Source organism: Urocitellus parryii, chromosome 1 (assembly GCF_045843805.1).
Source record: "Urocitellus parryii isolate mUroPar1 chromosome 1, mUroPar1.hap1, whole genome shotgun sequence".
Classification (NCBI taxonomy): Eukaryota; Metazoa; Chordata; class Mammalia; order Rodentia; family Sciuridae; genus Urocitellus; species Urocitellus parryii.
Window position 1 is genome coordinate 51199691 of NC_135531.1, and position 15183 is coordinate 51214873.

Here is a 15183-nt window from a genome sequence, read left to right on the forward strand (position 1 = left end):
GTATGACTTGAACCTTTAAAAATTTATTGACACTTGTTTTATGGCACAGAGTTAAATCTGTCTTGGAAGACGTCCTATGTATGTTGCTTCTGTTGGATGACGTGTTATATAAATGTTAAGCAGGTCAAATTGTCAATATTGCTCTTCATGCCTTCTGTATCTTTACTGATTTACTGTGTACTTGTTCCACTAATTATTGAGAGAGGTGTTTGAAATTTTAACTGTGATATTTTTCTTAATCCAGAAAGATTTTTCCTTATAGATCTATCATAGTTTTTGTTACTCAATGTTATTAAATACACATAATTTTTATGTTCTTTTGACTAAGTGAACTTTTATCATTATGAAAAAAAAACCCTTTTTCTTGGTAATATTCTATGTTTTGAAACCTTCTTTGTCTGACACTTTAACTTCCTGCTGAGTATCAGCCTTTTTTTGGTAACTGCAATAATTTTGGAACAGTTTGTAAACATGTTCAAAAACAATGTTACCAAAAATGTAAGGGAATAAAAGAGTAGCTGAGGGAATGATTTCCTCTTCCATTTAGGGATGGTGGGTAAGATGTTAACTTTCTACATTATACAGACCATTTAGTTCTATTAAAAACAGAATAATCAGAGACTTCAATAAATCTGTTTTCCTGACCATCTCCCTTAGAAACCAGCAGCATCAAGAATAATAGGATCTGAAAACTCAAGTGAAGACAAAAGTGAATTTTGGAGGGCTGGGGTTGTGGCTCAGTGGTAGAGTACTTGCCTAGCATGTGTGAGGCCCTGGGTTCAATTCTCAGCACCATAAATAAACAAACAAACAAACAAACAAACAAAGGTCCATTGGCAACTAAAAAAAATTTTTTTTTAAAAAGTAAATTTTAGATGGTTTAGTATTTCTCTACTACTGCAAATTCTTAAAGTTCTTCCACTTTTATTTATTGAGATTAGTTCTGAGACAGGATGCTGAGATGTGCAGAGGTTAACAGGAAAAAGAGACTGAGTTTTTGTAATATAAGAAGATGTTGGAAAAGAATACAACTTATCTTTTGTGTACAAAATAGTCGGGGATAGAAACCAAATTAAGCAGATTCTATGTACCATGTGACATATTCTAGTATAATGGGAAAAAAATAAACAACAAAAAGGCAAAAACGAGGGTTATGGAATCAGAAACAAACTTACCTCCTGGTTCTACGAGGAGGTTTTCGATCTTAGGCAAATTACTTAAAATGTGAAAAGCTTATTTCTTACCAATAAAATAGTAGCTTTTACATAAAATAGAGAAAACTTCTTAATGATAAATACAATATATGAGCATAACATAACACAGCAGGACATCTAGAAACATTAGGGTTGAAAAAAAATTACTGCTTACGTTTTTCCTGTAATGCCTGCAATTTATTCAGTTCTTCATTCTCTTCATCACTATCTTCACTACTTGTACTGCTGACATCCAAAACTATGTCCCTTTTGGGATCTACTCGGAGAAAATTGCGGCACTCAAAAGTCAGATGACCAGCTAAGTGAACAAAAGAGAGAGAGAGACAGAGAGAGAAAGAGAAATAAACTATAAGCGGTGTATTTTTGTTTTATTGCCTCATGGTAAGCAACCAATTACAATTTCAATAATATAACATATAAAATACTTTATTTTTTACTTAGTTGATGGTGGTTTAGTTATTTTCCCTATACTTTTCTTCTGAAAAGAGATCCTTTACCTTTCTTTGCTGGAAGTTCTAATTCAATTAATATTTTGGGGGACACTTCGTATGAATTTTAGAGTGTTGAATTACTGTATTTTCCCTTTCTAAAAGTATGTAATATTTTAAACCAAACTAAAAACGTACTATTATATTTGAAATGATATATTTTACTTCTTTCTCTTACTTTTCTTTCTCAGCTTAACTACTATATCATGCAATTATACAGTTTTCATCTAATTAAAATTGTCACAATTATATACATGCATTAATGTAACTGAATATGCTTTTTTCTAAAGGACACCTAAAATTTTAATTCTGACATCATTTTCCTAATGACTCTCCCTATAAGAAAACTGTAATAACTGTCTACTTACTGCGTAATACATTTTTTAAAAATCTAATATACAAATACCAGAAAAGTACAGGAAACAATTTAATCAATATTTAGATACCTATCACATACATGTCAACATTTTGCAACATTTACTTTCTTTTAAGGCAAATGTTCACACACACGCACATGTGCACATAAACACACACAAGGGTAGGCAGTTTATATTACCTTTGAAACTGCCTCAATCTCATTTCATTCTGTCTTCGGAATTAACTACACTGAGGTTCATGTCTACCTTTCCCAAACAATGCTATTGTATGTTGTGTTTTCAAGAAATAAACACCATTATACCTATCATTCTGTAACTTGTTTCTGCCATTCAATGTTTTGTGATTCACTTACATTAGCATAAGTAGAAATAATTTTCTTATTTCATCTAACAAATCATATTTTTTTGTATAAAAATCATATTTATTTATTTATCCTATTACTGATAGAAGCTTAAGTTACTTCTAGTAAATTCTAATTAACTTTTTTGTGCACACATACCAGTTTTCTCTAGGGCAATTTTCTTGACCATGATTGACCAATGGTTACACAAAGATGATTATGATGATAATGATAACACACACAAAAGAGTAAAGGTGAACTCCTCACTTCATACCGCATGCAAATGTTAACTCAAAATGGATTAGACACTGCAGAATGTAAGAGCTAAAAGCATCAAACTCTTAGACAAAAGCACAGAAGTAAATATTCATCATTTTGGTTTGGCAACAGACTCTAAGATGCGACACTAAAACTAAAAACATTCAAAGAAAAAATGATAAAACTGGACTTAATCAAAATTAAAATTTTTTGTGCAAAGAATGTTTTCAGGAAAATTTTAAAATTACTATGGTAAAGGAAAAAATATTCGTAAATCATCTATCTGGTAGGGTTTAATATCTAGAATATATTTAAAAAGAAAAACAACAAAAAGACAAACCAGTTTAAAAAAATGTGCAAGTAACTTAAATAGACATTTATCCAGAAAAGAAATACAAACAGCCAAGAAGCACATAAATACATTTTTCACTAGGAAAATGCAAATTCAAACCACAAGAAATAACTTCATGTCTTTAGGATGGTTCATACTTTTCTACTGTCAAAATTTCTGACACCAAGTTTGTGAGTTTCTTCCACACCAACAAGCAGTTCTTTCTGGACACTAACTGGGTATTCTACAATTAAATTAATTTGACATTACCTGGAATTATTGTAGACCCTATAGATTAAGGGCTCAATCCCACAAGATTCCCCCAAATCCAGATGCCCATCATAAATCTGGGCCACCCATCCTTTTGACTGGCTATATAGTCAGAGGTTCTCACAAGCCCCTCTTAAGTTTGATAATTTGCTTAAATGGCTCAAAGAACAGAGGAAAAAGATTATTTACCAAGAGCAGAAACAATCAAATGGAAGAGCAAAGTGCGGGTAAGGGGAATGGAGCTTCCATCCCTGGGTATGGGATGCTTCCAGGACCTTGATGTGTTTCCCAACCCAGAAGCTCTCTGAATCCTTTAGTTCAGAGTTTTTTGTTTGTTTGTGTTTGTTTTCCCCTATTACATGGGCATGACTGATTAAATCACTGACTGTTGGTGAGTAAAGTCAGTCTCCAACCCCTTGTCCTTATTCTTCTCCTTCTGGATTGATGGAAGCTGGGCTAAAAGTGTCAATCTTATATAGTTGGTTCTTTTGCAACCAGTTCCCATGTTGACGCTGTCTAGGGGTCCATAAAGAGCCATCTATTAGTATTAGTATAAACTTAGGTTTGGCTAAAAGGGACTTGTTAATGAATAACAAAATATATTCTTATTATCCCTATCAGTCAGGAAATTTCAAGTGTTTTAGAAACTCAGTGTCTGGAATCAGGCACAATGATCAAATATATATTTCTTATTATCACAAATGGCTACAATTAAAAAATGGAAAATAATAAATGTTGGTAAGGATGTGGAGAAATATCAAGATGCTGTATATTTTTAGTGGGAAATAAAATGATTTAGCTGCTATGCAAAGCAGTTTAGAAGTTTTTCAAATGCCAATAGCTGACCTAGTAATTCCACATCTAGGTATATACCTAAAATTATTGAAAACAGGGACTTGAGCAGATACTTGTACAGCAATGTTCACTATAGCATTATTCAAATATCAATGGATGAATAGATAAACAAAACACGGTATATCCATACAATAAAATATTATTCAACCATAAAAAGCATGCCACAATGCATGCCTTGGCATGGCTGAACCTTGAAAACATTAGACTAAGGGGAATGAGCCACACAAATATCTTGTGATTCCACCATATGAAATATCTACAACAGGCAAATTCACAGTGGCAGAGAGTAGAAAGAAGTTGCAAGGGGCTGAGGAAAGAAGGGAGTAGAAGAAAAATATTGCTTTAATGTTTAAAGTTTCTGTTTTGGGTGTTAAAAATGTTTTAGAATAGAGTGGTAATAGTTGTCCAGCATTGTGAATATAATTAATGCCACTAAATGATACACTTCAAAATGGTCAAAATAGTATGTTTTATGTTGTATATATTTTACCAAAATAATAATAATAAAAAGGAATAAAAAGGAGCATAGTACAGTGTAAAATCTTACAGATAACCAGAATCCCACTTAGAATAACCCCAAGCCTCTGTTTTCTAAGTTGTTAACAATAACAATAATCCATAGCAATTATTATTTAAAAAATTTTTTTTGGTAGTTGTAGATGGACAGAATGCCTTTATTTTATTTGTTAATTTTTATGTGGTGCTGAGGATTGAACCCAGTGCCTCATGCATGATAAGGAAAGTGCTGTGTCACTGAGCTATAGCCCCAGCCCATCCACAGCAATTATTGAGGACTTCCTGTGGCCAGGCATTGATCTAAACACTTGACTTGCATGAATTCATTTAATCTTCACAGCAATTCTATGGAATTAGGTAATATAATTATCTCAACCTATAGAAAGAAAAATGAAGCACACCACAGCTAGGCAATCTGCCTAATATCACATAGCTAGTAAGTGCCAGCTGAAGTTTGTTGCTTAGTAATCTGGTGCCAGAGCCACTAATCTTGAATGTTCATAAAAACCAAGATACCTATTTCATAAAGTTGTTTTAAAAATGAAAAGCAAGGAAATTTATTTTTGAAGTGTTTAGCAAACAGTCTAATACCAAATAAGTATTTAATAAATGATACCAGCTTATGACCCTATATTGTATCAATATAAACAAAAGTATATTCTCTTGTTTCCTTATTCCAGGAGTGGTCACATAGGCAACTCAGTAAATGCCAAGTAACAATAAAGTCTCTAGTTTCATTTTGACTGTGGCAGATAAAAGCCCGCTAATGCATAATTAAAAACAAAACTCTTGTTTTATAATTAGGGCTCCTAAATGATTACTTCTTGGCCTATAGTATATATAAACCATGCTAACATACTGTTAACTTAAGCAAGCTTTGGCTCTACCTAAAATCCTCTGCAAAAGCTACTAAATAGATAATTAAACTCAATTAATCTCAATTAAATAATTAAATCCCAATTAATCAAGCTTCACACTCTCTCATTTTGGTTAAAAAGACATAAGCCTCTGTAGTTATTGAATCCTAGCCATGTACCACAGTTTATGCTTTCCTGATCACTGCCTTCCTCTTCTTGTCTTTTTACTATAGTTTCTGAAACATACTGGAAGTTAACTCCAGTTTGGACAGTGTCACCATTTATCTACAAGTAAATAAACATTAACCAATTCTAAGATGAATCAGTAACTTTAAAAAGTTGACCTCATATTCTGGGATACACAAGGAAGACGGCTCACTTGTCTAGTGTTTTCTATTATATAGATGAACAGCCACATGCTACAGGTGAACAGCTCTATTCAGTGAGGTCTTTGGAACTTCTTACCTGCCATAAGCTTTAATGGACAAAGCAGATTGTTGGCTTTTCTTGGTTCCCTGATATTCTATCTAGCATGACTACACTACCTGTCACCTGCAACTACTGTATCTATGAGAATTTTAACTTCAGTATTGCACTGACTTTCAATCTTCTAGTTTTCTCATTTCTTCACACCAATCATAGATATATTTGTGAATCTCATTAAGACCTACAGTGCCTCAATCCCTTCATTTTCTCCTAGCCTCAAATCTTTCATTACTGATCAACTCTTGTGTCTCTTTGACTCTTTCATACCCTTGTCTGTCTACTAACTATATTTCACTGCAACATAAGGTTTGGTTCAAATTTTCTGGATTATTCCCACCCCTGCAAAGTCAAGCTATGCTTGAGAACAACACATACTCATAAAGATTAGCATAAAAATAAACTAGTTGTCTCACTTTTTATTTGTCCTTAGTCTACTTCCTTTCCTACTTCTAAATGACTTTTCCAAACCTGTGCCCGACTCAAGAAATTCCTTAGCCCAGTTGTCCTATTCCACTCCAACCAACTCCCTAAAAAGACAAGTCTATCTCCTAGTTTATAAAGAAAATTGAGATTACCAGGCAATATTTCATTTTACTTTTTGTCTCTATACCTAAAAACATTTATTCCTGCCCTCATTTAGTTTCTTCCAAACTGAAGAGGTATCCTTGCCATACCTCCTTAGGGAATTTACTTAATCTTTTAATCTTCTTCTGTGTCAGATATCTGTAATGTCTCTGCTAATGCCTCCTCAGTCTATATAAACATAGCTCAAAAACCCTCCACTTTCTCCACATTACCTTTTAGGAATTTCTTATTTTTCTTCTAAATTTCTTGAAAATGGAGACTACATTAGCCTTCTCTACTTCTTTATCTTCCCATTCAGGCCAGAATCTACACAGTTTATTTCATGACCTACATTCTAATTAAACTACTCTTGCTAGAAAAGCATACAACTTGTCAAAGCCAATGAACATTTTCAATTCATTACTTACAAGTCTTACCTGACAACTTTCCCTCAACATAAAACAGTCTGATTCTCTGGCCTATGTGATACTGCACATTCTTGTTTCTACTGGCAATGAAACTTTTCAGTCATTTTTTTTGTCCACTCATCCCTATACATCTTATTCCATCAGTTGATATTTTACTCTACTAAGAGTCTGTTAGTGATTGATTATTCTACAATCTGTTTAATTAACATCATTTAGACAAATAAAATGTGAATGTAGAAAAAAGAAAGAATGATAGTTTTTATGAAACAAATCTGTACTTATGGAAAGACTTAATTTAAATAAGCAATTGTGAAATTAGAGATTGGCAAGAAGGCTATGGAAGATAGATGAAATTCTAAAACGATGAGGGGCAGAAATCTCTTAATTTTCTAGGATGTGTGTCCATAATATGCAGGAAGCTTATAATTCCAGGGTTCTACATTTCAAGTGTAATAGTGCTTTTCCTGTACCCTGTTATTGTGAGCTGCAACCTATCTTCACAGATTTCTAGGTAGATAGTACTGTTTCTAGTTGAGAAGTAATGACAGAAGAATTCTACACTTAAATTCCTTTACATGTATCTTAACTTGTTCTTTGTCTTCGAAGAAACAAACTATAAAAAGTAGAAAATTCATTCGAGATGTGAGTTGCAAACAAAACATTTGTCAACATTAATAAGCAGATTATAGGCAAAAAAAATGTAAGGGCTCTATATCAAAAAAGTTAAATAAAACATTAGAGGTATTGAGACATCTACTTTCATTTCCTGCCGTTATATACAAATATCCAACCAATGAGTCTACTATTTTGATCTTTTTAAAATTGTGTTTTCTGAGAACGGTCATAATTATTTGATATTTACTCCATAGAAAGGCTTAGAGTACTTATAGTTATTCATACATTTCCAACTTCAAAAAAATCTAATAAAAGCTCACTGTAATAATGCTTTCTATAAAATTCTTTTAAACTAATTTTGCTAAGGAAATTCTGCCCTGAAAAGGAGACATTTTATTTAGCGACATGTTCATTCCTACCTTGAAATTAACATGAAACAGCAATATACCCACTATTGAAACATAAAGACAATAAAATATTTTCAAATACTAGAATTCTTAAAATTGTACAATGGATAGAGAAACAATATTCTTTTGTAACTAAATGAAGAATGCTCATATTTCTGAGCACTAAAAATTTCAAATAATCTTATTTGTCTTTCCCTTACCTCTACACTAGCAACACAAAGATTCTGGCCCCCAAATAAAAGACGAGCTTATTTTTAAAATGTAGTTTCTGTGTCAAAGATATATAAAATGAGGAGACTACCATCTCTAACAGTTGTAGGGATGTAACTAACAAAAAAGGGAAATATTACTAAAATTTTTCATGAGACAAATTAGAGATTGTTAATCACTAAAATAATAATAATAATCTGAATAATAAAAAAGAAAGAACTAAAGTTGGAAAGAAGGTGAAACTATTTGCTAACTTGGCTTCTTTTAAAAACTAATTGCTACAGATGCTTCCACTGTTATCTAAAATAAAGTAGCAATTAGGAGACTAGATGAACAAATATTCTGTTTCCAGAAAATGAGCTTAACTGCCTTCCTAGAAGTCTTAGTTATTAAAAGAAGTCAAAGAATAAACTGATATGAATAGAGAGACTAGGAAATCCATTCCAGATTTTTAAGTAAATGTAGCATTTCTTTTCTTTTTTTCTTTTTTTAAAGATAGAGTGAGAGAGGAGAGAGAGAGAGAGAGAGAGAGAGAGAGAGAGAGAGAGAGAGAGAGAGAATTTTTTAATATTTATTTTTTACTTATCGGCGGACACAACATCTTTGTTTGTATGTGGTGCTGAGGATCGAACCCGGGCCGCACGCATGCCAGGCGACCGCGCTACCGCTTGAGCCACATCCCCAGCCCTAAATGTAGCATTTCTATCTGTAAAAGGTTCCTAAGTTTTCTAGAATAATGAGACATGTAAATCAGCAATAATTGAAACAATGTAAATAAAGCAGAAATAAACATGAATAAATTAAAGAACAGAAAAGAAGGCAATCATTTTTTACATGCAAGTCTGTCCTTCAGTTTTCATTTATATGAGAGATATATACTTATGCAACCACTTTTGCTACTTGAGCAAACTTCCTCTGAACCAAATGTGAGTCTTTGCTTGGAAGCTTGTGACTTACCTCCTTGGCATCTTTCATTGTGCCCATCTAATGGAGATGAATATCCTGAGTGCTCTTTTAAACTATACTCTTGCATGGATTTTTTTTTTTAATTAAACCACCCTTACATTTTTAAAAAGTAATTCTTCAATGAATTGGTGTATTATTAACAATCCAGGCTGATTTGCACAGTCTCCAAACAACTTAGAAAACAGCAAACATTGTCATAATAGCTATTAGTAAAGCCTTAGGAATTGTTACAAAAAATTCAACTATGAAAATGTTACTTATTTACAGTATAAAATTACAATTTTAGTATTATATATAGTTTCACCTGTTTAGGTTTATCTTTTCAGTTTATGACAGTAATCATAATGGAGATTAATGGTTGTTTAAAACAAGTATTTTTTTGTCCATGAGAAAAATTTCTGGAATCAATCAAACCCTTATAAAAAAGGGATAAATATCTCAATAAACATGAACAATTTTCAAAAATAGTTTTCAATGCCTTCACCTCTTTGTCTAGTATCCAGGTTAAGGAATAAAAGAATAAGTATATATAGATTTGATAAAATATATATTTTCTCCAAACTCCTAAATCTACTACTAACTTGTACTTTATGACATCTTTGCTAGTCATCAGATAGATGACTACCTGTTACTGGGTCTACAACAAGAAAGAAAACTGCATATTTAATGCTAACAGAAATTTCTGAATCAACTGTAAACCTTAGTTTAGGAATAAGAAACTCTGCACAGAACCCCTGAAATTAGGATGCCAAGGTATACTGCCCAAAGAGCAAGGAATCCAGTAAGAGCAGTGTACAGAATGTTGCCTTTAGTGTACTTACGGTAGCCACATTTTTTACAGCCTGCTCTGACATTGTCCTTGTTGCAACCTGAAATGCAATTGGATAGATTTTAGGAAATGTATATAAACAAAAACATAAAAACATTGTAAAATTTCTTGAAAAGAAAATACAAAAATGATGTCCAATTCATCTTAGTAATATTACTCAATTATAATTAAAAATCAATTTGCTCAAGGCCAGTTTACTCAGATTATTTGATAAATACTTCAAAGAATTTTTTTTTCTAATTCAATAGAAATGCAGTCATATAGACAAGAACTTAAACATTTTAGGAATTCTACCTCACAGAAGAAATTCCAGGGTACTTAGGCCTGTCCCTCAAATGTAAAACAATTGATTTACTAGATACATATGTGAACATTAAGGTTAATAAATGTTCTTCTGATATCCATTATAAGAAAAACAATCCAAACTTTCTTAAAAGAATTGGTGAAATTTTGGGAAAATCACTGTAGCTGCTAGGTATTATAAGAAATATCTAAACTCAAAACTCTTTTTTTTGTTTTGAAAATTTAACTACTTTTCATTGAAAAATGCACTGAAGGCTAAATGTCCACTTTTACAATAAACAAGTATAGTAATGCTAACTCACTCTAAAACAAAACATACTTCTGATAGCCATTTTTCCTTTTGGGACAGGTTAAAGTTTTTCTTTTGTCACAAAAACAGGAATGTACCTATATAAAAGCTCAAAATAGGCCATCTTTCTAAACAAAAAGGCAATGATTCCCAAAAGGCTATGAATAGAACATGCAACTAGTTGATACAAATCTAATAGGATTTGTTAAAATCAGTCACATCTAATAACACATCTGAAGTCAACAAATTTGATAAACGTTTACAAATTTTCCTAGTAGCTCTGGGTAATCAGTAGTACAGGCAGGTAATTCGGAAGACATAAATAGATAAAACAAAAACTGAGTTTTTATTGTGGTAAAACATACACAACGTAAAATATACCATCTTAACCATTTTAAATGTACAATTCAGTAGCATTAAGAATATTTAGTGTTATACAACCATTAGTATTATCCATTTTCAAAAGAGTTTCTTCATCCCAAATAGTAACTGTACCCACTAAATAACTGTGTATTCTCTACTTTTTCCAGCTACTAGTAATCTGTATTCTACTTCCTGTCTGTAAAAATTTGCCACATGTATGAGGAAATCATACAATATTTATCCTTCCGAATCTGACATATTTTACTTAGCAGAATGTTTTCAAAGATCATTTTACAGCATATATCTGAATTTTATTCTTTTTTATGGCAGAAAAATATTCCATTATGTGCATACATAGTTAAAACTAATTTTCACCACTTTTAAGAAAGTTTGGATTGTTTTTCTTATAATGGAAATCAGAAAACATTTATTTTTTTAATATTTATTTTTTAGTTGTAGTTGGACACAATACCTTTTTTATTTTATTTATTTACTTTTTATGTGGTGCTGAGGATAGAACCCAGGGCCTCACACACGCTAGGTGAGCGCTCTATCACTAAGCCATAACCCCAGCCCCAGCAGAACATTTATTAAACTTAATGTTCACATATATATCTAGTATATCAAAATTAGTGGCTTCCATCAAACAATAAGAGGTCCAGTACAGTATTATTCCACTTTCTTGATGAGGGGTATCTAGCTATTAAAACAATGTAAAATACATTAAAGTACATTAACACAAATATGAAAGTGTCAATTTCAATGAAAAATCATTTTAAAACAATTTCTTTAATTCTTGAAGCTAAAACATTGATTATTTCCCACAATTCCAATTTTCTTTAAAAATATACATACAGAGCTACTCTAATAAAAATAGAGTATATTTACTCTAGTAAAAATAGAGTTATAATGCTTGTTCTAAAAATGAAAATGTTATTTCAATGCAACTGATATATTAGGGGAAAATTTGAGGATAACGTAACTTTCATCCATAACAAAAGTAGGTGAATGCAGAAAATTGCAAACAGCTGGTCTGAGCTGCTGAGGAATCCAGAAAACATACAGGAACATACTCTAAACATTTCTGGTGACTTCAGTTCACCTCAGTGTTGTGGACAGCACTCATCTGCACCTGGTGTTAAGATTTTTCTCATCAATTTCACATCATCATCCTCCTTCCACCTTTTTATAACAAGTGACTAACTGCATCTCTTCTGAACTCTACTTCCACAACAACCTCCAGGTCTTCTTAAAGGTGAGTGCCATACTTATTGTAGTATTTATGTACTGTATAAGCAATTAACTTATTATATAACCATGCTACTGTTTTTATCAGGTTCCTATCCTTTTTTTTTAAGTGTGTCACTAATGACATTTTGAGCATTATGCCCCCAATCCCATTTTCCCCATAAACCTGTGGTTTTTACTGCATAGCTGAGGAACACACATCACACTATATTGCTGAATTGTGAAATGAAATTGGAATAATATATAATCTGAGGCTCTTCCATTATGAAAATAACTGCATATTCAGAAAAAAAGCTCTGAGAATAGGGGCAAATGGTAAGTCTGTTTCCATAGAAATTTCAGATGCTGAATAATGCTAAACAAAACTTCAATAAATGCACCATTACATTACCCACAATATACTAAAAAATATTGTAATGGACAGATCTGAAATAATCTTAGTATATATTAGAAGTGAACTCCTTAATGAGAAAACATACTGATAAAATTCATTGTTCAATTTTTTCATATTTTTTGAATTAATAAAATATAAAACATTTTTTGGGAAATCATCTTTATCAAAATTGAAACTTTTACATAAAAGGGAAATATAACAAAAACTTTATATATAAAGTAACTCCCTATCAGTTATTTCCTGACCAGCCTTTGCTTAAATTAAGATTCCAGGGCCAGGTACAGTGGAGCATGCCTCTAATTCCAGCTACCTGGGAGGCTGAGGAAGGATTGCAAATTCAAGACCAGCCTGTGCAACTTAGTGAGACCCTGTCTTAAAATAAATAAATAAATAGAAAAATAAATAAAACTCATATCCAGCTTCATTTGTCACTAATTTTCATGACTGCTTGGCTAAATGTTTGGGTCTTTGAATCCAGGGCAAATGACAACATAGATCTAAGACAATTAACACAATGATGTGGAGACGGCTCATTTTGTTAGGATTCGCTGTCTAGTAGCATTGATGACATGGGCAGCAGCAGCCCTAACCAGGTCTCAACCCATGCAGGATACTGAATACGGATTCCCTCGGACTTTTCTATTTTCTAAGAATTATCATCCAGGCTTTTCTTAGATTCAGTAATACCTTTCTTTATTCTACTTAAGTTAACTAGTAATTTTCAGTTGTTTGGAAGAAGTACAATGATACTTATAACTTATGGCAAACTGAACAGTTAGGCTATCCTGTGAGGCTCCTACTCAGCTATCTATTTTCCCCCTTTAGGCTCCTTTGGAACTCTTTGTTCCATTCCTTTCTAAAATCTGCTAAGGTTTTTAAGAAAAATGCTGCCTACCCACCTCAAAGTTTACCTTTCTATTCATGACATGCAATTAGAATGCTTTCAAGACAAACATAAATTTGATCAGGAATAAAAAACATGAATGGCAAAAACCATCAAAAGCAAACTCAAAAGACACTTGAGGCAGGCATGGTGGCGGACACTTGCAATTCCAGCAGCTTGGGAGGCTGAGGCAGAGTATGGCAAGTTCAAGGCCAGCCTCAGCAACTTATCAATGCCCTAAGCAAGTCAGGGAGACCCTGTCTCTAAATAAAACATATATTTTTAAAAAAGGGCTGGGGATGTGGCTCAGTGGTTAAGTACCCCTCTGGGTTCAACTGTTAGTACCAAAAAAAAAAAATTAATGTCCATTTTGGATTTGGAGGATGCCTGTCAAATTTTTCTTTAAATTATTCTCTATAATTACTTAAACTTAAAAGTAAACAGCTTAAGTAACTAAATTTTCTTTGGATTAAACAATTAGAAATTGTAATCACTGCTGTCATAGGATGCATTATTTCATTTTTAATTTGATTAGATTTAATTAGACTAGGCTAAGTTCTTTTCCTTTTTGTAACAAGTTTTAAATTGGTTATTATTCCATTGTGGTTTTAGTTAATATAATTTTAGGATCCTTAAACAGAACATCAATTTGCTGAGCTTCTAATCTCCAAATTGTGGTCAAATTTTATACGATGTAGGTGCTAATATGTATATAACATCTGTATGTCCTGCTGAAGTGGAATACAAATAAAACTCCAAATATTTAAACCTTTATATTGATTTATATGAATAATTTAGATACACTCCTTGTTTGGGATCCCAAATATTGAAGGGAGGTTAATTAACAGAACTTAGAAATTCTAAGAAATGAATTTAAGAAATAGATTAAATGAGTTCCTTGATGAAAATATACTGAAGGAGCAGATGTCCTAATGTTCAATTAAAAATGTCTTCATAATTTATTTGACTCCCAAGAGAGTGATAGAAGTAAAACAAAGAGTTGATAACTGATATGAAAGTGCTAACATTTAAGTGAATGCATAAAACTCTTTCATCCACTTGCCTCACAAAATAATCTACGAAGAAAATTGTTTTAGGTATTACCTGTCTCAAGAGACAGAAATTCATTATCAAATGAAACAGTGAAACAAAATCAAGATTGCTATCTAGACAAGTCTGTTTGTTTTAGTACTAGATTTTGCTTAGCAGCAATTCTAGTGATCAACCATCTAAGTATTTATTATTTACTTATCATTGCTATAATTCTGAATTGGATGCTAGAAAAGCCACAAAGATAAATAAAGGTAAAGTCTCTCATTCAAGGAAGCTATGATATCAGGTGTGTTAGTTATTTTTCATAACAAGAACAAAATGCCTGGGGGGAAAAAAAACAACTTAAAGGGAAAAAGGTTCATTTTTCTCATGGTTTCAGAGGAGTAGGTCATGTTTTGTTAAGTCCATTGCTTTGGGCCTAACATGAAGTAGAACATCATAGCAAAAGGGCAGGGTAGAGGAAAGCTGCTCACTTTATGACAGTTGGGAAAGAGACTGGGAGCTGGAGAGCAAGGGAGAGAGAGGAGAGAAAGAGGGAGAAAGAGAGAGGGAACGAGAGAGAGGCATAATAGATTGAGCTTGGCCTTTCTTGAGGTGGTTCTGATAGTGATTATTATAAGGTATGACTATATAATAGT

The 15183-nt window shown here is 32.4% G+C and overlaps 1 protein-coding gene across 1 annotated transcript in view; it reads right to left on the reverse strand.

The window, feature by feature from the left end:
* The window catches only part of Srek1ip1 (SREK1 interacting protein 1), a 38013-nt gene that overhangs the window by 17655 nt on the left and 5175 nt on the right, over positions 1 to 15183 (reverse strand). Inside the window, exons 2-3 of the mRNA XM_026390850.2 lie at positions 10005 to 10052; positions 1369 to 1512 (exon numbers count right to left, since the gene is read on the reverse strand). Of these exons, the coding sequence (XP_026246635.2) occupies positions 1369 to 1512; positions 10005 to 10052 (192 nt within the window). The remainder of the gene's footprint in view (positions 1 to 1368; positions 1513 to 10004; positions 10053 to 15183) is intronic.